Source organism: Acanthochromis polyacanthus, chromosome 9 (genome assembly GCF_021347895.1).
Source record: "Acanthochromis polyacanthus isolate Apoly-LR-REF ecotype Palm Island chromosome 9, KAUST_Apoly_ChrSc, whole genome shotgun sequence".
Lineage (NCBI taxonomy): Eukaryota > Metazoa > Chordata > Actinopteri > Pomacentridae > Acanthochromis > Acanthochromis polyacanthus.
The window spans coordinates 38,633,951-38,659,044 of NC_067121.1; the positions used below are offsets into that span (position 1 = coordinate 38,633,951).

At 39.2% G+C, this 25,094-nt stretch overlaps 1 protein-coding gene and 1 long non-coding RNA gene across 4 annotated transcripts in view; both read left to right on the forward strand.

Moving 5' to 3' along the window:
- The window catches only part of st6galnac5a (ST6 (alpha-N-acetyl-neuraminyl-2,3-beta-galactosyl-1,3)-N-acetylgalactosaminide alpha-2,6-sialyltransferase 5a), a 107,472-nt gene extending 90,524 nt beyond the window's left edge, over positions 1-16,948 (forward strand). For both annotated transcript variants that reach the window (XM_022209606.2, XM_051952923.1), the window contains exons 4-5: positions 7,276-7,383; positions 13,382-16,948. In XM_022209606.2, coding sequence (XP_022065298.1) covers positions 7,276-7,383; positions 13,382-13,628 — 355 coding nt within the window. In that variant the 3' untranslated portion in view covers positions 13,629-16,948. The remainder of the gene's footprint in view (positions 1-7,275; positions 7,384-13,381) is intronic.
- A 1,622-nt stretch (positions 16,949-18,570) lies between these two features.
- On the forward strand, positions 18,571-24,237 carry LOC127535317 (uncharacterized). 2 transcript variants are annotated; one of them, XR_007944161.1, is made up of 4 exons: positions 18,571-18,731; positions 18,767-18,928; positions 19,159-19,448; positions 19,612-24,237. It is a non-coding gene; the product is annotated as an uncharacterized LOC127535317 (long non-coding RNA). The 2 variants fall into 2 exon arrangements; XR_007944160.1 differs by having other exon boundaries at positions 18,571-18,928.
- Positions 24,238-25,094: the final 857 nt, after the last annotated feature.

A 25,094-nucleotide genomic window follows, 5' to 3' on the forward strand; every position in this document is an offset into this window, starting at 1 on the left:
GTTAATGGAGGCTCGCTGAGGCTTAGCCGCTAAGCTAACATGCTAGTGGTCTGACTCACCACATGTAGACTATAAACGGGTCACTTTCTGTGCTTGAAACAAAAGAACAGGGGTGGGTACCAAGGGGGAAAGACTGCAGGTGATTGGCTCAGGTGTGAGGAGGTCCAGTACTATGGAAGTGACCGATCGGCAGTTGTTTGTTCACGTTGGGATTCCTGATGGACCACAGTGAACAATGGCAGAGTGAGCGCTACATGTATCCTTCAGACCAAGTCTGGAAAGCCTCTCGGAATTCTGACTTTACAAAGTACAGACGTGGAGAATTCACAGGGGATTACGATCACAGACGTCCTCCGCTAATCTTACAAACCACCGTTGGTCCTGAGGTGATGCTAATCGTGTACGAATAGGGCTTTACTCTTTACGTCGGCACCATTTTTCAACACAAAGCGACACCCTTGAACCTGTGAAAACCTTCTTGTGGTGCTGACCGTGAAGAGACTTCACAGCGGTCTGTTGTTTCTCGGATATTGCCTTCTGCACAAAACAGTTTGCATTAGTGAGATGTCTGTGTAGGTTCTCATTCATCCAGGTCATGGTTATCCAAAGATGTTTAAATCAATCCACTGGACTTTAAGTATCGGTGGGGGTCGTTGAAATGCACAGATGCATTTCAACGACCCCCACCGATACTTACAACGACCATCGTTGAGTAGTCAGACAAGTCTTGGTATTGGTTGTTGGAATAATAGCCCTGGACACACCCCACAGAGGTTTAAAAGCCGAGGCAACACCAACCACCACCAGAACTGAAGAAGCCTCTTGGATGAGAGGTGAAACGTCTTCAAGGAACTTTCTTAAAGTCCAGTGGATTGATTTAAACTACTTTGGATAGTTTGCATTAGTGTGTGTGGGAAGTTGTGGAGACGAGGCCAGCAGAGTTTATCTTCTCAGTTCCACTCCATGCTTCCGTCTCGTAACGTCTCCTCGACACCTGTCAGCATCTCCTCGCCCTCTCTCAGCTTCCTTTGTAGATATGTTTTTGTTCCAGCCTCCTCTAGACGGAGAAACTGACCTTTCTTTGCTGGAGGATTTTTCTCCCTCTACACTGTTCCCGGTGTGAGAAAATGAGAGAAAGAGCGTCTGAACAGCTGTCCAGCAGCTCAGGTAGAGCCTCCACTCCACACCTGTCAGCCTCATCAGCAGCCGGTGGTTCCTGTCAGCTCTTCTCTTATCAGGCCCAGCTTTTGTTTCTCTGTCTGGGAGCTAAAGCTGTGGATGCTGGAACAAGCTCTGATGAGGCCGGCCGCCAGATAAGCAGCATCCTGTCAGCCTGCTCTGTTTGAACCTCGTCCTCCTCAGTCTTCCTCAGTCACAACACGCCAAAGAATACGATGACTTACCGCGGTAAAGAACCCAGAGTGCAGCGATTTCTGATGCTTTAAAGCGTTTCAGCGCTAAGAGACGACGACAAACACCAGGAGTTCTGCACGTCTTTGTGGTGATTTGTGTCTGTCTGAGGTCATTTCAGTTGTTTCAGGTCTATTTGCCGTTGTTTCATGTCTCTTTGTAGTCATTTTGTGTCTCTCTGTGGTTGTTTTACATCTTTCTGTAGCTGTTTTTATCTCTATTTGTGATCATTTGTGTCTGGTTGAGGTCATTTCAGTTGTTTCAGGTCTCTTTGTAGTCATCTTGTGTCTTTCTGTAGCTGTTTCATGTCTATTTGTGGTTGATTTGCAACTCTTTTGGTTAATTTTCTAGTAATTTTGTGTCAATTGGAGGTTTTTGTCATCATTTTCATCTTTTTGCGGTTATTGTCTGGTTCTTTTACGTCTTTTTATGGTTGTTTCATGTCTCTTTGTAGTCATCTTGTGTCTCTCTGCGGTTGTTTTGCATCTTTCTGTAGCTGTTTTTTTAATCTCTATTTGTGGTCATTTGTGTCTGTCTGAGGTCATTTCAGTTGTTCCAGATCTATTTGTGGTTGTGTCATGTCTCTTTGTAGTCATCTCGTGTCTTTCTGTAGCTGTTTCATGTCTATTTGTGGTTGTTTTGTGTCTTTCTGCAGTTCTTTCATATCTATTTGTGGTTGTTTTGTGTCTCTTGTGGTAAATTTTCTAGTAATGGGAAGAAATAAAGGATTGTCTTATGATATCTTATCTGTCTATTTGTTGTCATCTGTGTGTGTTTGCAGTTGTTTTGTGTGTCTTTGTGGTTCTTTTATGTCTTTTTATGGTTGTTTCATGCCTCTGTAGTCATTTTGTGTCTTTCTGAAATGGTTTTATGTCTATTTGTGGTCATTTTTTGTCGCTTTGTGTTTCTTTTATGTCTATTTGTGGTCATTTTGTGTTGCTTTGTGGTTGTTTTATTTCTATTTGTGGTCATTTTGTGTTGCTTTGTGTTTCTTTTATGTCTATTTGTGGTCATTTTGTGTTGCTTTGTGTTTCTTTTATGTCTATTTGTGGTCATTTTGTGTTGCTTTGTGGTTGTTTTATGTCTATTTGTGGTCATTTTGTGTTGTTTTATGTCTATTTGTGGTCATTTTGTGTTGCTTTGTGGTTGTTTTATGTCTATTTGTGGTCATTTTGTGTTGTTTTATGTCTATTTGTGGTCATTTTGTGTTGCTTTGTGGTTGTTTTATGTCTATTTGTGGTCATTTTGTGTTGCTTTGTGGTTGTTTTATGTCTATTTGTGGTCATTTTGTGTTGCTTTGTGGTTGTTTTATGTCTATTTGTGGTCAGTTTGTGTTGCTTTGTGGTTGTTTCAGGTCTTTGTCTACTGCTTCTTTAATTACTGAACGAGGAAATCCTCCTAACATCTTTTCTGGTATTAAGCAGACTTTATTTCCTTTCTCTTTGTGTTCTGTTTATTTTTATCATAAAATGTCCTGTATAGTGTTTATGGATGCTAGGAAGTGACTCTTTGGGAGCAAATAAAGTAAAGTTTTAGGGCTTGTTTACATCCTATTTAAATGTAATCACATATTTTAATCCGTCCGCTGGTCTCCATCCTCGTCAGGACGAAGTTCAGCTGCAGCAGCATGACGATCCGTGTCTGACTCTCTTTTATCTCTGCATAATTCTGCTTTGTAAAGCCGCTACATCCACTCGTGTCTGGATGTCTTCTGGCCGTGTGTGAAGGAACAGGAACGGCTGCGATGCATTTTTGCACAGAAGCTGATTTGATGAATATTTATCGTTCCAGATGGGTTTCAGACAACAGCGGCTGAACTCGTCTGCATGGCTGCTGCAGATCAACGACATGAAGGTTTCTCCGTTTTCAGCCTCGCCAGTATTTCTGCGTGTTGTTCTTCTGCCTTGAGCGAAACACGAACAAGCCGACAGGTTCATTGTCACAAGACAGCTTAATGGTGTTTAGTTCAGCAGATACAAATACTTTTTCTATCAAATCCCACATCAGAAGTGGAAAAATGTCAGTGTTCGGCACCGATTAAATTCTTCTTGTCATCAACAAAAATCAAGGAGCAACTTATGAAAGAGGCCAAGAAGAATTTTAATGAAATATGTCGTAAAGACACGCTTGTGTGTTTGCTCTCCCGACAGACGGCTTCTTCCATCTCAGATCATCAGTGACCTTCTGCTCCACCATCCCTGATTTGCTTAAAACTTTCATTCATAAACTGTGAATTAAAATTTTATCTGTGAATTTGACCTTGAACACACATTTTGAAGTCACATTTTATAGAATATTTCCTGTTGGCCATTTTTCTGCAGGTTTTTCAGGCATTGAAGTTTGAGGTCTGTGTTTGAAAGATGAAATCTCAGGAACCTTGAAAGATAAAAGCTCAGAGTTTCACTTTTTTGTTTCTCATCATGACATTGATTCAAGGCTGCACAGTCGACACTCAGTGGTAGGAACTATTGCCTCACAGCTATAGACTGCATATAAAGTTTATGTATAAAGTTTAGATACAGTCTATGCTGGCAGCTAGAAGAACACCGGTTCATGTCCTGGCCTTCCTGAGATCTTTATGGATGGATGGATGGATGGTTGGATGGATGGATAGATGGATGGATGGATGATGGATGATAGATGGATAGATGGATGGATAGATGGATGGATGGTTGGATGGATGGTTGGATGGAGGATAGATGGATGGATGGATGGATGGATGGATGGATGGATAGATGATGGATGACAGATGGATGGATGATGGATGGATGGATGGATGGATGGTTGGATGGAGGATAGATGGATGGATGGATGATGGATGGATAGATGGATGGATGATGGATGGATAGATGGATGGATGATAGATGGATTGATGGATGGATGGATGGATGGATGGATGGATAGATGGATGGAAGACAGATGGATGATGGATGGATGGATGGATGGATGATAGATGGATTGATGGATGGATGGATGGATGATAGATAGATGGATGGATGGATGGATGGATGATGGATAGATTGATGGATGGATGGATAGATGGATGGATGGACGGATGATAGATGGATGGATGGATGGATGATGGATAGATTGATGGATGGATGGATGGATGGATGATACATGGATGGATGGATGGATGGATGGATGGATGATAGATGGATGGATGGATAGATGGATGGATGATAGATGGATTGATGGATGGATGGATGGATGGATGGATGGATGATGGATAGATGGATGATGGATGGAAAAATGGATGGATGGATGGTTGAATGGATGGATGATGGATGGATGGATAGATGGATGGATGGATAGATGGATGGATAGATGGATGGATAGATGGATGGATGGACGAATGGATGGACGAATGGATGGACGGATGGATGGACGGATGGATAGATGGATGGATTTGTGGATGGATGGATGGATGGATGGATGGATGGATGGATGGATGGATGGATGGATGGATACAACGTTGTCCTCTTCTACAGCTCCCCTCTCCTCCATCCTCTGGGGACCACGGACGTTTAACCAATGTCGCATTTCCTCCAGCAGTGTTTGAGATGTTCCAGTGGTGGATCGACTCCTGAAAATACGTATTAATTTCAGTTTGGCTGTTTTTGTTTGGGCGTAAATCTTACAAATCCTCCGGAGGACTGCTTTGAAAGTTAAGATGTATTTTTAAACTCCATCTGAATGAAAGAAGTTCTCCTTATAAATATTTCAGCTCCACACGCTTCATTTACTGCTGTCAAAAATCCTACAACCAAAACTCTGGTTATTTTCATTTAGTTTTATTTTCACTTTACCTCAAAGACTTTCAGGACCTTCAGAAGTTTCCAGGCTCCATTAAATCTCCAAACCAACCAGGAATCCTTCAGCTAGACGGCCGAAATGTTTTCTTCATCTGACAGTAGTCCTGAGAGAAAACCCTCTGATGGACATTTAGATTTACAGAGACTTTCAGATGCAGCGTAAATATCTTTTCATGCATCTTTCATGGGAGCAGATCTCAGAAAAGCGTGATCAGAGCTCATTTCTCTGCAGTCGAGCAGCAGGTGTCCTCCCAGCTCCATGCAGGCCCAGACAGCCTCTGACGGAGGGTTGGATCATCAGACAGGATGGAAGTGGACTCTATCCCTCCTGTTGTCCTCATTTGTGGGCAACAAAAAGTCTTGTTTCCTTGTCTGAAAAAAGTCCAAAAATTCAGCAAAAAATTCCCCAAATTTATGATAATTTGCAAAACTTTCAGGAAGAAAATTCCAATAATTCCTTTAAAGTTTCCATAAAAAGTTGTATTTTTAAAAAAAATCTCCCAAATTTGGCAAGAACATTCTTGTAAATATAAAAAAAGAAAACTAGTAAAAATCTTCAAAAAAATCCAAAAAATATCTAAAATGTTTGCAAATACACACCCTGTCAAAAGGTTTAGGACACTTTCTCATTCAAATAAATTAGAACCTGTCCTAAAACTTTTGACAGGGGGTGTATATCAATAAAACTTCTAATATTTTCTTTAGGAACATTCATAAAATAAATCAACCAAAATCCAGCGAAATTCGCTGGAATTTGGTTGATTTTTATGAGAATGTTCTTAAAGAAACTTTTAATTTCAATCTTTCTTTTTTCTACCAAAATGTGATACATTGTTGAAAATGTGGACATCACAAATTTCACTTTAAATACATTTTTCCCCATATTTTCAAACTTTAATTTTGCACAAAAAAAAAAACCTTCAGGAAGAAAATTCAAAAAGTTTCTTAAAGTTTTACAAAAAAAAAACAAATTTGGCAAGAAAATTCTTGTAAATATTTTCAAAAATCTTCCCAAAAAATCCTAAAAATATCTGAAGTGATTCCATATGTATCAGTAAAACTTCTGATATTTTCTTTAAGAACATTCAGAAAAAAAATCAACCAAAATCTAGCAAAACATTTAAGAAACTAGAAAAGCACTCGGAGAGGGCATACCTCCGCCATGCCGTTTGTCTGTCTGTGTGTGTGTGTGTGTGTGTGTGTGTGTGTGTGTGTGTGTGTGTGTGTGTGTGTGTGTGTGTGTGTGTGTGTGTGTGTGTGTGTGTGTGTGTGTGTGTGTCTGTTTGTCTGTTAACAGCATAACTCAAAAGTCATGGACGGATTTTCACCAAATTTTTACAGGATGTCCAGAAGAGCACAAGAATCGATTAGATTTTCTCTGTCCAATTGAGAGATGGCCTAGTGGCCATCTCTCAATTGTCCTTCGACCTTCAAAAAATTCCTGGATCCAGACGGTGATTCGGATCACCTCCAAAATCTAATCGATTCTTACTCGTGCTCTTCCGGACATTCTGTAAAAATTTGGTGAAAATCCGTCCATGACTTTTTGAGTTATGCTGTTAACAGACAAACAGACACACACACACACAGACGGACAGACAAACTCCGGTTATTACATAACCTCCTGGCGGAGGTAACAATATAAGAAACATTTTCAATATTTCTATTTTTCCACCAAAAAATGTTCAAAGATTTCCCAAAAATGTTGAAAATGTGGACATCAGAAGTTTCACTGTGAAAACTGATATTTTTCTCCACATTCTCAAACTTTAAAACAGATCATTTTGACCCGCAGGACGACACGAGGGTTAATGAAGCTGTGAGGGAACCTGAATGATCTTTCAGGCAGGGAGAAATCGACCGCTGGATTTCAGATAAATCTTTATTCTGCCGGAACACACCGACGTGAGATCCTTCTGATTATCTGTCTCCGTTAAAAAAAATCAAACACGGTGCAGCTTTCATCCTGGAGGTCGACCGTGTGTGAAATCCATCCGAGTGTCTTCTCTAAAACCCATCCTCCTCATCTTCCTTCTTCTTCCCTCTGCAGGAGGATCTCCAACTCCTGGCTGAGCACCGGCTGGTTCACCATGACCATCGCCCTGGAGCTGTGTGACCGGATCAACGTCTACGGCATGGTGGCCCCGGACTTCTGCAGGTGAGACGCTGAATGCACGGGGAAAAAAAATGCCCTAATCAAGGCTAGAAAAGAACTTATTTCAAGGAACTTTTACCTTAAAATCTGTGAAATAATCTTAATATTCTAAGCTCTATTTTACCAGGATTGTCAAGCTTAGGTGTCCTAAAATAAGCCAGACATGCGAAGAAAAATTTGCAGTTTTTCACTGAAAAATAGTTTTTTTTGCTTTCCTGTAAGCTCCTAATTTGAGATGTTTTAAACTTATTTTGAGTTGCATTATTGCGGCATTACTCTAGATTTAAGACCATCTTGTACTTGAAATAAGATTACAAAGATTAATTGAAGCATTTTGAGATATTTCTCATGGTTAGCTTTAAATCCTCATATCTAGTCGTGTTTTGACGGATTTTTTTGTGAACGTTCTTCAGAAACATTTTTAACATTCCTTTTATCCAACAAAAAATGTTGAAAGATTTCCCAAAACTGTGGACATTAGAAGTTTCACATTCACTGAATTAGCTTTTTGAAAAAACATCGTGAACAACCTGGAATGTTGAGACGCAAAATGACAACAAAATGGACAAACAACACAAGCGAGACAAAAAAAGACACAAAATGGCATAAACGAGACAAAAAACAACAAAGAGAAACACTAAATGACAAAGATAAGACAAAAGACGAGACAAAAAGGAAACAAAAACGACAAAAACATGACAAACGACAAAGTCAGACAAAAAAGCAAAAACACCGAAAACTAGACAAAATATTACAAAAATGACAAACGTGAGAAACAAAATGATTAAAACATGACACAAATGAGATAAGTCAGAAAAAAACAACAAAAACAAGACAAAATATTACAAAAATAAAAAACAAAAACGACAAAAACATGACAAACGACGAAGTCAGACAAAAAAGCAAAAACAACGAAAACTAGACAAAATATTACAAAAATGACAAACGCGACAAAAAATGAGACAAATGACAAAAGCAAGAAACAAAAAGGCAAAAAATTGAGAGTCAAATAACAAAGCAACAGAACAAAATGGACAAATGACACACAAACGAGACAAAAAATGACAAATGCATGAAACAAAAATTAGACCAAAAGAAGAAAAAAACAGTAAAAACAAGACAAAGTATGACAAAAAAAATGAGACAAACGACACCAAACAAAAAGAGACAAAAAATTAGACAAAAACAAGACACAAAAAGACAAAACTGTGAACAAACAACACAAGTGAGACAAAGAAGACACAAAAAGATAAAAATGAGAAACAAAGCGACAAAAATCAGACAAAAAACTAAACAGTTACAAAAACGAGACACAAACCTACAAAAGCGAGAAACAAAATGATAAAAACGTGACACAAACGAGATAAGGCAGACAAAAACGACAAAAACAAGACACAAAATGATAAAAATAAAAAACAAAACAACACAAATCAGACAAAAAGGAAACAAAAAACGACAAAAACATGACAAACGACAAGTCAGACAAAAAAGCAAAAACAACGAAAACTAGACAAAATATTACAAAAATGACAAACCCGAGAACAAAATGATTTAAACATGACACAAATGAGATAAGTCAGACAAAAACAACAAAAACAAGACAAAATATAACAAAAATAAAAAACAAAACAACAAAAATCAGACAAACAAGACAAAAAAACAACAAAAACAAGGCAAAATATGACAAAAATGAGACACAAAATGACAAAAGAACAATCTAGTATTTTACTTTATGATCAAAACAACTAGAAATGATTTTAAATTTATAGTTTTACTAATTTACAATCTGCAGTTAATGTCTTCTCTGTAATTTTTACACTTTGAGGACCGGATTGGACCCTCTGGAGGACCACTTTTGGCCCACGGGCCTCATGTTGGACACCCTGATCTAGAATCAGACTGTATCTGGAACCCGATTGGTATAAATCTGACGTATCCATCAGATCTTTGGCCGTTTGCTGAACTATCTTTTATCACCACTCAGCCAGTTTTAAGTATTCCGCCAACATCTGCAGCCACAGTGAGGTTTTATTATCGGCCGCCTGCATATATTTACACCCTTAATCTTTCTTATCAGACGACTGCGCTGCTGTGAATTTATACAGACTGAAAGCAGCAGCTCTGCTTTAGGAAAAACTCCTGGTGAAGGAGCTCAGTGGTGCAAAAACTCCAACTCTTACCGAGTCTGTTTGTCTTATTTTTAGCCTAAATGTCTCATCCCACTTGATTTAAGATAAATTCCCTTAAAAAGACACATTTCAGCAGATGGAGGGACTTGTTTTAAGACAACGCGTCTTAAATATCTTGTCAAGTCAAACAATCTTGAAATGATCTTGTTTTGAGTTGAATTTTACAAGAAACAAGGTTCATTTTACTTTTCATGCATTTTTCGAGCTGAGGTGTTATTTGTAGAAGCTACACAACCTTGTGAACATTTTCAGAACGTAATTTTTTACACAAAAACAAAGGAAAGATTTGGATTAGTTTGCTGTGATTTTACTGGCGTGGCTTCAAATCAAACTGGGCTGAACGTGGAACCTGAACTAAGATGAGCTGGACTCCTCTGGTCTGGACGGAAACAACCCGGCCTTAGTGGTTTTCTGTCACGTCCTGCTCTAATTTCCTGCTACTTAAGCCACAGTCTGCCTTTTGTTTCTCCGGCTTTGTCCTCCTCTTTTGTGTCGCTACATTTGCTTTTGCTTTCTGCACCGCTCAGTATTCCCCACGAACACTCCTTTCAGTGGCATCAATAAAAATGTTCAGCAACGAACAAACACGCAACAGAGAACACGCTACCGGGGTGGAGACAGGACGCAAACCCAGGCACGAGAAAGCTTTGTTCCTTTTGTCTGGGGCTGGCCTGAATAGCGGTTTCTGGTCTCCGGATATTCAGGCCCTATTAAAGACGAATATCCGAATATTCGATCCGCCCCATAACATCCGGGGGGGGGGGGGGGGGGGGGCGGGGGGGGGGCACGTAGACGGCCCGAATATTCGGATCCGTTCGTCTGGTCTCCCGGGTCCAAATTCTGCCTTCGTTTTGTCTTCAGTTAAACTGAAGAATTCCCAAACAGCGGAGGTCTTCAGCATCTTGTCTTGTGTTTATGAAGGAAGTGAAGCGTGACGTCAGAGTCGGCAGCAACCCTGCCATTCAGGTGGTGGTAAGAAACAGGAATGGAGGAGCCGAGATGAGCCGAACACGACGGGATGAGCCGAAGTGGGCCGAAGGCGAAGGGAAGACAGTAACGCAGAATATTCGTTCCGCCCGGTAGCGTACGACGGGGGGGGGAGCGAATATTCGGATACCAAAATTAATATCCGGATACCACCGTAGCGAACGAATATTCAGATATTCGGGTCCAGCCCTACTTTTGCCACATTTGAAGTAAGGTGGCTCCTTTTGTTCCTTTTTGTATTCTGGATTATTCAGTTTGCAGATGCAGACATGGGAGCCTCTGGCCATGGAGTGGAACCAGCTTACATGAGGATAAAGCTCAAAGTCACTGCAGTGGATCCTTTTTAAAAACAGGATTTCACAGCGCTGCTGGCCGGGTTGACACTCTGATTCTGATTAGAGCAGACCCGCTTTATCTCAGCATCTCTGCACAGGATTTTTATGTGAATGTTCTTAAAGAAACATGTTTAACATTTCTTTTTTTACACCAAAAAAATGTTCAAAAATCTCCCAAAAATGTTAATAATAGAACAGAACAGAATAGAATCACTTTATTCATCCCCGCATAGAAACATAATGTGGACACCAGAAGTTTCACTGAGAAAATATGTATTTTTTCCACATTTTCAAGCTTTAAAACGAGTCAGTTTGACCTGCAGGACGACACGAGGGTTAAAACACTGAGATTTAAAACACTGAGATGTAAAAGACGGTGAGTGAAGCCGAGGATCAGCGTGACGATGACGGCGCTGCCATGTGGGTGACAGAACTATGAGGTCTGCAGCGGTTTGTGAGTCCGTCCTGCTTCTGGCAGCTCGTTAGCCAGAGTTTAATGGTTTGAATTACAGCTCACGTCTCATCCATCTCGGCCAGCGCTGTAATTGGAGGATTTTATTGAACGAGGAACAAATCTTATTAGCTATCTCGATAAAGAAACCCTAAAATGTTCAGTGTGTCTTTATTCCTGGCTCAGATTGATGAGAGAATTATTTTTTGTTTTATGTTTCAGCAGAAATCCAATCTGAGCAGTAATGAACAGTAGAGGACGTTCATTTCTCTGAACAAACGTTGGCTCAACCACGCATTCAGTTCTCATGACGACGGACGTTTGCTGTCCTCTGATGGAGACAAACACTGAACAAACTCGCTATTATCACACTTCTAGGTCGTTCTTTTCAGCTTGTAAACTGCACTAAGTGGCCAGAACTCTGCAGATTACTGCAGCTTTGGAGGTGCTGGAACACGGTGGTGAGGTGGATTTTCCTCCAGCATCAGGGGATTTTTTTAAGACATTTTTGTTGTCATTCGCTGCCGATGTGCAAAGAGACGGAGGAGTGACATGAAGCCGTCCCTCACAGTTTCATCACATCGTATTCCACTGAAAGTTTTCACTTCTGACTGCTCAAACTTTTAGCTAAAGTTTCAGGAAAACCCGGCCTGTTGTTCCGACTGAAACAGAGAGAAGCTGGATCAGTCTTTTCAGGCGCTTCCTCTAAAAAACAGATATTTTATTACTTCTATCTTTCACTTATTTCCACAGTTGTCGCTTCCTATCTGCTCTCAAAATCTTCAGGAAGAAAATTCTAATAATTCCTTAAAAGTTTCCTTTAAATGTTTTATTTAAAAAAATACTCCGAATTTGGCAAGAAAATTCTTGTAAATATTTTCAAAAAAATAACTAAAAATCTTCCAAAAAATCCTAAAAATATCTAAAGTGATTCCATATATTCAGTAAAACTTGTATTATTTTCTTTAACCCTGTTTCCTAAGAACATTCACATTAAGAACATTTATTTTTATGTGAATGTTCTTAAAGAAAAAAATTGAAGTTTTACTGATATATATGGAAGCACTTTAGATATTTTAGGATTTTTTTGGAAGATTTTTACTTATTTTTTGAAAATATTTACAAGAATTTTCTTGCTAAATTTGGGGTATTTTTTAAAAAATAAAACTTTTAAGGAATTATTGGAAATTTTCAGGAATTTGAGTTTTTTTTTTGCTGAATTTCTGGATTTTTTTCAGATAAAGAAACAACATTTTTTTGGTGCCCGTAAATGAGGACAACAGGAGGGTGAAGAACATTCACAAAAAAATCAACCAAAATCCAGCGAATTTAGCTGCGTTTGCGTTGATTTCTTCTGAATGTTTTTCAGAAACATTTATATTTATAAATATTTTCAAAAAATGACTAAAAATCTTCAAAAAAAATCCTAAAAATATCTGCACTGATTACATATACATCAGTAAAACTTCTAATATTTTCTTCAAGAACATTCATATAAAAATCAACCAAAATCCAGCGAAACATTTAAGAAACATTATAAGAAACATTGTCAATATTTCTTTTTTCCCACCAAAAAATGTTCAAAGATTTCAAAAAAATGTTGAAAATGTGGACTTTAGAAGTTTCACTGTGGAAATATATATATTTTTCCACATTTTCAAACTTTAAAACAGGTCATTTTTTACCTGCTGGAGAACAGGAGGGTTAAATCCTGCATTTGTATGAAACTATGAGACACAAACTGCCCTGAATTTAAAACACTTACGCATTTAAATATTCAAACAGAGCTCCCACTTTCACAAATGTTTTTTTTTTTTTTTTTTGCAAATATAGCTTTTCCATTCAAGTGTTCATTTGTTGGTGACATTTAAAAGTTATTAAAAGCAGTTAAATTTAGAGCCGCAAATGACAAACAAATGTGTGCAGATTAGCCTCCTGCTCTCACCTCGAAATGAAAAACACTTTATGGTGTCAAATGCAAATCAGAGTGCTTCATTAAAGCGGTTCTAAATGCCAGCCGTCTGTCTGTCTGTCTGCAGGGAGCCTCAGCATCAGTCCGTCCCGTACCACTACTACGAGCCCCGGGGTCCAGACGAGTGTGCCATGTACATTTCTCACGAGCGTGGCCGTCGAGGCAGCCATCATCGCTTCATCACCGAGAAGCGGGTCTTCGCCAGCTGGGCGCGGACGTTTGACATCCACTTCTACCAGCCGGACTGGAGCCCGCCGCCGCTGCCGGCCAACCGGACGCTGGACGGGGCGTCGACGGCTCCTCAGAAGACGTGACTGGAAGAAACCGCTGCAGACGTCCATCCCAGAAAGACCGAGCACGAGGGGAATCTGCACCGGACCCTTTAAGAGCAAGGCAGGAAGTCTGTAACTGTAAACAGTTGAAGCTGCTGGACGTTGTTTGGACCGCTGAGGTCTCATTTTTTTGGAAAATCTTGAAAAGTTTTGTAGAACTCGAGGTTAAATTAAATTATTGCTGCTCAGATGTCGTATTCATCTGCAGCTAAGACTAGAAGTTGAGCTGGATGAGGTTCTTGGATCGTCCAACAGAGGCTCAAACCCCTTCAAATCATTTCCCTGACTTCCACCTGAGAGCATCGTGATCTCACGAGTTCACCGGGAGGTTTCATCTCATGCTTGCTTCACTCCTGCTCCAAAGTATCATAAGGCTTTGTTGGCGCCTGTCGCCTGTTAATTGTGCGATTTACACAGCTACCAGCCGGGTTTCCATGTAAATGCACATCCATGTCAGACGAGACAAGTGCAGATTTGTTTGTTCAGCTGATGGCTCTCCGTTGTGTTTGACTTGATGGCGAACACGCTCCATGTGGACCGCCCTCCTCTTTCTTCGTGAATCAGAATCAGGTGTCGGTCCGAAGACGTTACCTTAATGAAACGTCGGCTGGTCTCTCGTCTCTGTAGTCATGAGAGGACGGATGCTGCGGGTCACGCACATATATGTTCGCATCATGAAGGCATGTTTCACGTTCCACCTCCCTCTCATCCATCACAACCGTCTGTGGCGGCGCTGCGGTTTGACTTCTGCTGGTTTTGTTTCACAGCAAACACTGAGATGTGTTATTCTGCTCCGGAAAGACGTCCATTTATCTGTGAATGGCTGCTGGCAAACACGAGTAATGTGCTGAGTACTTGAATATTCCTGGTTTTTGCCCAGATAAGTGCAGATTCTGACTGTAACTCTGACTGTTTGTGCTCCACTGGATGATCTCTTTGCTCAGTAAAACGTCCATTCTGAGTACGGAGAGGCCAAAGGGACGAAGATATTCAGTCATCAGCGATGGAAGACAAAAAGCATCAGATGTTGACATTTGTTGAGCTGAAAGCAGCGGTGCAGGTTTCATAAACAACTTACAGTCCAGCGTTGTGAGTGTTCAATGAAAGGACTGATGTCTGTCATGGACGGTGATGGACGACGTGTTTCCCTCTGTCACTGCATCTGCTGGACTGCTCCTCGGTTCCAGGAGGTTTTTGGTCGCTTCTAACAAATGTTTGAGGAGTTATTATACAGACGAAACGGACAAGACAGAATGAGTTAACCCTCCTGTTGTCCTCATGTACGGGCACCAAAAAATATTGTTTCCTTGTCTGAAAAAAATCTAAAAATTCAGCAAAAAAATTCCCCAAATTTCTGAAAATTAGCAAAACCTTCAGGAAGAAAATTCCAAGAATTCCTTAAAAGTTTCCCTTTAAAGCTTTATTTTAAAAATTCCCAAATTTGGCAAGAAAATTCTTGTATATAGTTTCAAAAATGAGGAAAAATATTCCAAAAATATATATATATATAAAGTGATTAGATATATATCAGTAAAACTTCTAATATTTTCTTTAAGAACATTCACATAAAAATCAACCAAAATCCAGCGAAATTCGCTGGATTTTGGTTGATTTTTATGTGAATGTTCTTAAGAAACATTTTTAACATTTCTTTTTTCCACCAAAAAATGTTTAAAGATTTCCTAAAAATGTTGAAAATGTGGACATCAGAAGTTTCACTGTGAAAATGTTTTCTTTTCAGGACGACACGAGGGTTAAATTCCCGTAATTAACCATCAGACAGCGGTAGGATCCATGAGTGTCTCCAAAGAAAGACCGCTTTGAGTTTCACTGTTAAAGAAAACAGAAATAAACTCTGGTGCTGGTTGTTGTGACTCCTCGATAAGCTGCTGTTAGTGACTGCGGTACGATGCATTAAACATCACTCGGCGTGTGGTCGAATCTCGCATGAATGACGGACGTTGCATGAGGAGCATTAATGAAGAAGAACCTCTGTGTGAATGACAGAAAGCACGACTTTAACGGGCCGATGGAGCAGCAGCGGTGCACATCCATGTCTGGAAAAAGGGGCTTAAAGGGCAGCAGTCTTTCTCCAGAGCTTTACAATCCACTCTTCATTAGCCTGAGAGGGATTTTAAGACTCCTGGTTTCCTGTTTGCACTCAGCTCATCCACACATTTACTGCACAAACATGTCAACCTTCTCATCTCCATCTCTGCAAAAGTCAATCTATAACTGAGGGACTTTTGAAGTAAATGGGATATATCTGCATACATTTTTATTATAAGTACAAAAAATAATGTTTTTTATGTTCATTATGATCACGTCTTTACAAATTCTATCATTATTTATTATGGAAACAATCACTTATTAATAAAAAATGACTGGATGTCACTAGAATGTCAAGTAAATGCCCATCTGAATTTAATTCCAATCACCTTCTAATTAGCTAAACAATAATAAAATGAGTTTATTCAGAAATAGTTTGGATTGTTTTCTTTTTATTAGGGTGAGACAATCATGACAGATATTTATTTTTTGCCAATATGTCACATTTTATATGGAAAACAACAAATTAAATCACTTTCCACGAAATTCCTCTTTACAAAAACACCTCTCCAGGAAGTGTTGATTCACATGACCTGCTCCATATGATGTCATTTCCTCCTGAAGAGAAGACTGGAAGACTCCAAGGCTTTCTGACTTATTTAGTATAAAGTAGTCAACAGGTTTAATAACTTTCAATTTCAGTTTTACTCAGTTGTATATGTAATATTTAGAAGAATCTTTCTGAAGAAATACCATGTGGTGTTTGGTTACAGGCGGCCATGTTGATTTTAGGCCTGAAAACAGCAAAAATGTCATCTATGGTACAAAAAGTCTCACAATTATATATTAACCCATCCAGAATGACGTGAAAATGATCCAGAATTACAGAAAATTAGTCCAGAATGACTTGAAATTTGTCCTAAATTATTCCAAAGACACAAAAATGATCCAAAATGATGAGAAAAGATCCAAGCTGACACAAAAGTTGTTGAAAATGACAAGAAAATTGTCCAAAATTACAGAAAATTAGTCCAGAATGACATGAAATTTGCTGGAAGTGAAATGATTTTAGGCCTGAAAACGGCAAAAATGTCAACTATGATACAAAAAGTCCCACAATTATATATTGACCCACAAGATAACAAACATCTCACAGAATCCCATTGAGCAGTTAGTCAGTAATTGTTGCTTGTTAACTTTCTGTTTACTGACTTTCATCATCAACATTTCAATTAATAAATGACTTTCCATCAGTTGTCTTGTATTCAGTCATGTCTGTTATGCTAACCCAGAGGTGAAGACGTTAGAAGTAAAATTACAGCATTGACTTGTGTGTCGGAATGCAGCAGCGACTAAAATGAAGATGAAACATGAAGGCTGCTCGAAGACGGGAAGCCGCTGACTCACCTTCGGCTGAAGACAGCTGCCATTTTTCTCTCCAATCTTGTTCCCCGTCTGGAAGTGACATCAACCTGTGTCATCCTGAGATAATAATGAAAGACAGGCAGAGCTACAAGGCCTTCTCATTACTCCCCAGAGCTACATATAGAACCTTGACCACGTTCAGAGCGGAATGCTGGAACATTTTCAGTCACTGAGAATGTCGCTGCCTCATGGCCTGGAGGTAAAGAACACAGATCCAGGTACCAATACAGGAGGAAGAACGACGCCTCAGTTATTACCACATCAATAAAATGTACCTAATGTGCATTTAGGATGATTAATGGGTCGTTGGAATGGTGAAAATTACTGTCGGGGTAGAAAAATACGTTCTCTTTATTCTCAGAAGCAACTTAAATAGTCACAGATGTAGCGACACCAGCGCTGAAGCTAACAATGTTCATTAAGGACCAGTTCTTCTGATTAATCGATGTATTGTTGGGTCTGTGCTCCTTTTTTCACTACATACCAGCAGTATTTATCAATTCCAAATGATGAAATTGCTTAAATTAACACAACATAGGCAAAGATGAAAAAAAAAAATTTCTACATGAATGAACTACAGGAAGTGCGAGCCTTACATCAGAGTCCCGTTCCTACCGATCTATGGAAGTCGACCAATGGAGTAAGTCAGAACTCTGGTGAAAATGTAAACAAAGTGCATCACGATATCGATCAGATCTTCATAAAAGTCATGAATATCAGTCATGTTATCTTCTTTTTACCAGAGGATAACAGAATATTGTAACAGACTGATGTTGTTGTTGATGTTGAGGTTTCAGTGTTTATTGTTCAGTTCCAAATTTACCTAATGTCAGTGAACGTGCCGTGTTTAGTTAGCTCACCTCTGATTGGCTGAGAGTCAGCAGTAGAGAGAGCTGGAAACGGCGGCTAATTCTGGAGCTAAGTTATGGGTTTTTCTAGTTATTCTGGAGCTAAGTTATGGGTTTTTCTACTTATTCTGGAGCTAAGTTATGGAGTTTTTCTACTTATTCTGGAGCTAAGTTATGGGTTTTTCTACTTATTCTGGAGCTAAGTTATGGGTTTTTCTACTTATTCTGGAGCTAAGTTATGGGGTTTTTCTACTTATTCTGGAGCTAAGTTATGGGTTTTTCTACTTATTCTGGAGCTAAGTTACGGGTTTTTCTACTTATTCTGGAGCTAAGTTATGGGTTTTTCTACGTATTCTGGAGCTAATTTATGGGGTTTTTTCTACTTATTCTGGAGCTAAGTTATGGAGTTTTTCTACTTATTCTGGAGCTAAGTTATGGGTTTTTCTACTTATTCTGGAGCTAAGTTATGGGTTTTTCTACGTATTCTGGAGCTAAGTTATGGGGTTTTTTCTACTTATTCTGGAGCTAAGTTATGGGTTTTTCTACTTATTCTGGAGCTAAGTTATGGGTTTTTCTACTTATTCTGGAGCTAAGGTACGGGTTTTTCTACTTATTCTGGAGCTAAGTTATGGAGTTTTTCTACTTATTCTGGAGCTAAGTTACGGGTTTTTCTACTTATTCTGGAGCTAAGTTATGGGTTTTTCTACGTATTCTGGAGCTAAGTTATGGGGTTTTTCTACTTATTCTGGAGCTAAGTTATGGGGTTTTTCCTACTTATTCTGGAGCTAAGTTATGGAGTTTTTCTACTTATTCTGGAGCTAAGTTATGGGGTTTTTCTACTTATTCTGGAGCTAAGTTATGGGTTTTTCTACTTATTCTGGAGCTAAGTTATGGAGTTTTTCTACTTATTCTGGAGCTAAGTTATGGGTTTTTCTACTTATTCTGGAGCTAAGTTATGGGGTTTTTCTACTTATTCTGGAGCTAAGTTATGGGTTTTTCTACTTATTCTGGAGCTAAGTTATGGAGTTTTTCTACTTATTCTGGAGCTAAGTTATGGGTTTTTCTACTTATTCTGGAGCCAAGTTATGGGGTTTTTCTACTTATTCTGGAGCTAAGTTATGGGTTTTTCTACTTATTCTGGAGCTAAGTTATGGGGTTTTTCCTACTTATTCTGGAGCTAAGTTATGGAGTTTTTCTACTTATTCTGGAGCTAAGTTATGGGGTTTTTCTACTTATTCTGGAGCTAAGTTATGGGTTTTTCTACTTATTCTGGAGCTAAGTTATGGAGTTTTTCTACTTATTCTGGAGCTAAGTTATGGGTTTTTCTACTTATTCTGGAGCTAAGTTACGGGTTTTCCTACTTATTCTGGAGCTAAGTTATGGGTTTTTCTACTTATTCTGGAGCTAAGTTATGGGTTTTTCTACTTATTCTGGAGCTAAGTTATGGGTTTTTCTACTTATTCTGGAGCTAAGTTATGGGGTTTTTCTACTTATTCTGGAGCTAAGTTATGGGTTTTCTACTTATTCTGGAGCTAAGTTATGGGGTTTTTCTACTTATTCTGGAGCTAAGTTATGGGGTTTTTCCAGTTATTCTGGAGCTAAGTTATGGGTTTTTCTACTTATTCTGGAGCTAAGTTATGGAGTTTTTCTACTTATTCTGGAGCTAAGTTATGGGTTTTTCTACTTATTCTGGAGCTAAGTTATGGGGTTTTTCTACTTATTCTGGAGCTAAGTTATGGGGTCTTTCTTGTTCTTCTGGCGTTGGCTACGGCCCACAGTATCCTGTGAGAAGGTTCAATAAACCAGCAGAGAATCAGATAAAGTCTCACTCATTCATCACAGAGGGTTGCTACAATATGTTGACCTGTTTTTACATCTTGACCCATGTTGGTCGCTGTTTCTTCCTGTTCCCAGCTTTTTATTCTGTCTAATTTCATTTCCATGGAGACGGCTTTCCTTTTGTTCAAAGCATCAGAAGAGTCTGACTTACGCTGGGAGCCATAATGAAGGTAAAAAGTTAGTGAATGTTGCAAAATCCAAGGTGGAGTACAACCAGAGAATGGAGACAAAGCCATCCACTCATCAACTAGTTCAGTGTAACAGTGAAACACCATAGGTCGATATTGTCATAAATTGAGGACTTCCTGTAATTGGAAATAATTTATTCACTTCGATTCATGGCGGTTTTCGGTAAAACCACCGAACATGTACCACTTAGCTGAACATTGCTGCAGATCAAGCACAACCCGGACAGACAGGAAGCCACTGTTTACCAGCAGACCTCAAGAAAAGCAAGAATCATTGAACCAGTTTATCCCATTCATGGGATGTAGCAGAACGTTCCTAATTAGAACCCAGAGGATGGACTACTGAAGTCTCCAGGAAGATCCACATCCATCCTCCGATGATTCAGCGGTGTTTTAGCGTTTTGTGGCTGTGAGTCCTACAAGCTCCTGGTTCTGAATAAAACAGCACACACCATCAACTATCTGTTTTATAAGTCTATAAATTCACCGAACACTGATATTGTAGCTTAACATTAGCATCCAGAGCAGTCATGAGCAAATACTTCACACCTTTGTAAATTCAATTAAAAGACTTTTGAGTATGAAACTGAATTAAATCTTTGTAAAACATTTTCAAGGCCTGCAGATATAGTTCCCTGACAGTCAGAAAATAGTGAAAAATAAATGTGCCTCGAAATCTCCAAAAGCCCAAGGTGATTTCTTAAAACGCCCAATTTTGTTAAACCGACAGCACAAAAGACCCAAAGATAGTCAATCATTTTTTCATTCAAAGAATAATGTTTTCGGTTCCAAATGACTCATAACCGTCCTTACATTATGGCCAAAAACAAAAAGACTGACCATCAGACAGTAGTTTACGAAAAAGAAAGTCCATCCACCAACTTCTTCTGGTTCTTTCAGCTACAGATCATGATCCCGATCAGCAAATGGATCCTCGGTTGTTATGGATCAGTGAAGCAGAGAGGATATAAAGACCATGAGATACGTCTGACAGCAGAGAAAAACACCTTGTAAGTGGGCTGAGTGAACAAATTTGCCAAAACTATGAAAAGCCCCGATAGAATTCCCATTTACTGGGTTAACTCAACTCAGTCTGTTCTGAAGGTCGATAATGAGTGGTCAATGGTTGGAGTTGCAGATTTAAAAGTCTCAGAACATGTAGTCTGATGGACTGAGAGCTCCAGAGAACACGAACATCCAGCTGTGGTTGTCTGAAGAGTCTTCTCTCCTTCATCACTGTGAGGAAGATCTGCATCCCAGTGATCCAGACCAAGGCTGGAAGGAAAAGATCTCCAAGGTTGTTTCATTCCAGCTGCAGGAACGTTAAATATCAGAGTGAACACATCAGGATATGAATGAAATGTGTGATCACATTTTTGTAATGTATATTAGTTATAATCTGTTGAATTGTATGTAAAAATCTATGAATGAGTCTATTTTTTTGGTATAAAGCTTGTCTAGGTGTAGTTCCTAGATTACGCCACAAGGGGGCTCAACCTTTAACAGAGAGGGCTTAGTGTGTTTAGCAGCAGCCTCGTCTTCAAACCGGCAGAAGTGAAGGAAGAGCAGAATCCGTTGTCCGTCTCATTCTTTCTCCTGGTTTTCACAGGTTAGTTATCATCATAATGTATAAATTGTGTTGAAACAACTTCCATGATCTGTTACGCCTTAAATGTTTTCGTAAGGACGGTATTTTTGATGCCAGTATGTGTATTGTTTTGTATTATAATGTCCGTTTTGCCAGATGCGAGCAAGTATTAGCCTAGCAGGCTACGTTCAGCTCATACACTCTATATATATTAGTCCCTCCAGGAATTCGCGATGTTTCGATCGTGCAAAATCAACCAATCTCCGCGAATTTTGCGCGGCCTTGCAATTTGGTCCAATCACCGCAACTTTCCCGCAATTTTGGCCCGCCTCCCGTGAGTTCCACCAATAATAGCAGCTCTCAGCGCAAACGTAATGCACGTACGTCACCGAATTCACTTCCTTGTTTATGGTTTGAAGATGCAGACATGTCCCATGTACCAACAGAAATTACTGCTTTAGACCGTGAAAAACAACTAATTCACTGATGTTCTTCACCAAAGCGGCGCTAAACTGTTTTACACCCGTATTGTGGTGGAATACAAAAAAGAAAAAATAATCATCGAAAATTGAAGAAGGGTCTGCTCTTGAACCAGCAGCTCCATAGGCAAACCCTTAACTCACTGAGCTACAGATCAGATTAAAAAGAAATAAATTTGTCGTCCCTTTGACATCGTAGTTTCCAAGTGACCACATGGGTGGAGCCAAGGCGGAGTCAGGGCGGAGAGTAGGAGGGAGGTGGGTGGCGGCCTGCCCCTTCTGAAATGTCACTTTTTAAGTGAATTTTCTTAAATCAAGTGGGATGAGACATTTAGACTAAAAATAAGACAAATAGACTTGGTAAGATTTTGAGTTTTCGCAGTGTAAAGAGATCTTCAGGCTGCAGAGTGTCCCAGGGTGTCGGAACAGTGTTGGTATTCATACATCTGCTTGTTGTCCTCAGAAGTGGACTGCCATTGACAGAAACCCCATGTGGTCTGTAATGATTTACACACACACACACACACACACACACACACACACACACACACACACACACACACACACACACACACACGACGGCTGACAGGTTGTCTCATTTCCATAGAAACCCTGGATTTCCAGCTGCTCTCCTGCCAGCGATCCTTTCTGCCGTCACTCATTCTCCGGATGATAACGGTAATTCTAGCAGTCACAGGTTTTCATCTGAACATTTGCAGCTGTGGCAGAAATCCTGCTCAGCTCATTGTTCTACTACTGCTGATTTACATTTGGCTTTTTCTGCAACTCAAGCAAGAAAACAAAAACAAAAATGAAGAGAAGAACCCGACGACGACTTCCTCTCTGTCCTGATCGCATTATTAGAAATTCATTTATTCAAAGTCAATTTCAGAGCAAGTTTGAACACAAAAAGCAACAAGAATTCAAATGGGAATTCATCACTAGGGAAAACTTTTGACGGGTTAGATCTCATGATAAATATTCATAAGATTTAAAGTTCTTTTCTGACCTCAGAGACGGTTCCGGTAAACGTTTCTAGAAGTGCAGCAACTGCTTCCAAGGTCAGGAGGGAACTTCTCCGTCCTACAAGTTGTTTTTATCCAGTGTTTTACTGTTAATGTGGTGGATTTTCTGTTCTAGAAGACATGGAATAAGTAGCCGGCGTCATGGCTGAACATTTCTACTTTGACTTATTTTTAGATTTTTTTATGGGCCCCAAAAATGATTGTTTCCTTGTCTGAGAAAAACTCCAAAACTTCGGCAAAAAAATTCCCCAAATTTTGGAAAATTTGCAAAACCTTCAGGAAGAAAATTCAAATAATTCCTTAAGTTTCCCTTAAAAGTTTTATTTAAAAAAGTCCCCCAAATTTGGCAAGAAAATTCTTGTAAATATTTTCAAAAAATGAGTAAAAATCTTCAAAAAAAATCCTAAAAATATCTAAAGTGATTCCATATATATCAGGAAAACTTCTAATATTTTCTTTAAGAAGATTCAATTTTCTTGCCAAATTTGGGGATTTTTTTAAAATAAAACTTTAAGGGAAACCTTTAAGGAATTATTGGAATTTTCTTCCTGAAGTTTTTCCAAATTTTCAGAAATTCGGGAAATTTCTTTGCAGAATTTTTGTATTTTTTCAGACAAGGAAACAATATTTTTTGGTGCCTGTAAATGAGGACAACAGGAGGGTTAACAGTACATTATGAGATTTCACATCAACAACTCAAAACATACAATAATGCAGTCAAACAAACAAGAACTTCCCATTTCTCACAACTCACCGCAGACCATAAAAACAAGCCCCGGTTTTTCTTCTCCACCTTTGATATTTTAACACTCAGTTTAATAAAGCTTTTCTGACGCTCTCTGTGAGAACTTTCCATCCACTTCAGAACCAAATCAGGGACGTCAGATCCAGTCTTTCATGCAGACGGGTTTTATCTGTGAACACACCTGAGCGGCCGTCCTTTCCTGAGGAAACACTACAGAGTTCTGCCCTGGGTGATGCAAGTTTTCTCACAGGTCAACGCAACAGCCTGCCGCAAGAGAAAAGCACTTTGTGTTGCATTTTATTGTACGAAAAGTGCTTTATAAATAAAGTTTGATTGACTGATTGAACAGACCACACCCACTAATGACAACAAACTGTCATGTGTAATAAACCAATTCATCGTGTATATGTTGCTTCATTTTGTATTTAGTATCCTTGTGTGTCTTTTTTCTTATTTAGATTGCACATATAGTGTATATATCTGATGTTTAACATTTATAGATGTGCTCTCTTGATTTTTCTTACATCACTTTGCTGCTGGGATGCTAAAAAATTTCCCCTTCTGGGACAAATAAAGGACTTTCTATACTATTCTCTTCTCAAGATTCAAGACCTTTATTTATCACAAACACAATTATACATCGTATGATGCACAGTGAAACGCACTGAGCTCCTGTTCCACACTGGAACAATAGGAATAAAAACAAACAGTAAATCAGTAAATATATATGAATATATACACATATAGGTAGAAATAAGCAAAATAAATATAAACAAAGGGTGTCAAATAGTGCAAACTAACATATAAACAAGGCAAAGTGCAAACAGAGGGCTGCAGCAGAACGATGAGGACTCCATGGGTTCCTCCAGCTAACCTGATTCAGATTTCCCTTTAAACAAATCGCTTCCTGATGATTCCTCACGAGTGATTCAGATTGAATGTTTTATCCTTAAACCTGTGGGGCCGTTACTCTAACCACCGGATGAAGCCGTTCAGTTTCAGTATCACACCATGGAGGCATCGCGTTGCCATGGGAACTGATGAAGAAAATAACACACACCTATTTGCTGCAGATACCTTCTAGTTTCACTCCTTCATTCCATTTCCCACAGTTATCCACAATTCTTTTCTCTTTTATCACTTGTTACTGGCAGACCTCCTCTTCCCTTTTGTTTTCACACCTTTGCGTCTGTCTGCAACCTTTCCCTGCTTTGATTCCTTTGATTTTCGTTTGTAATTCTTTATCAGTTTTAAATATTTTT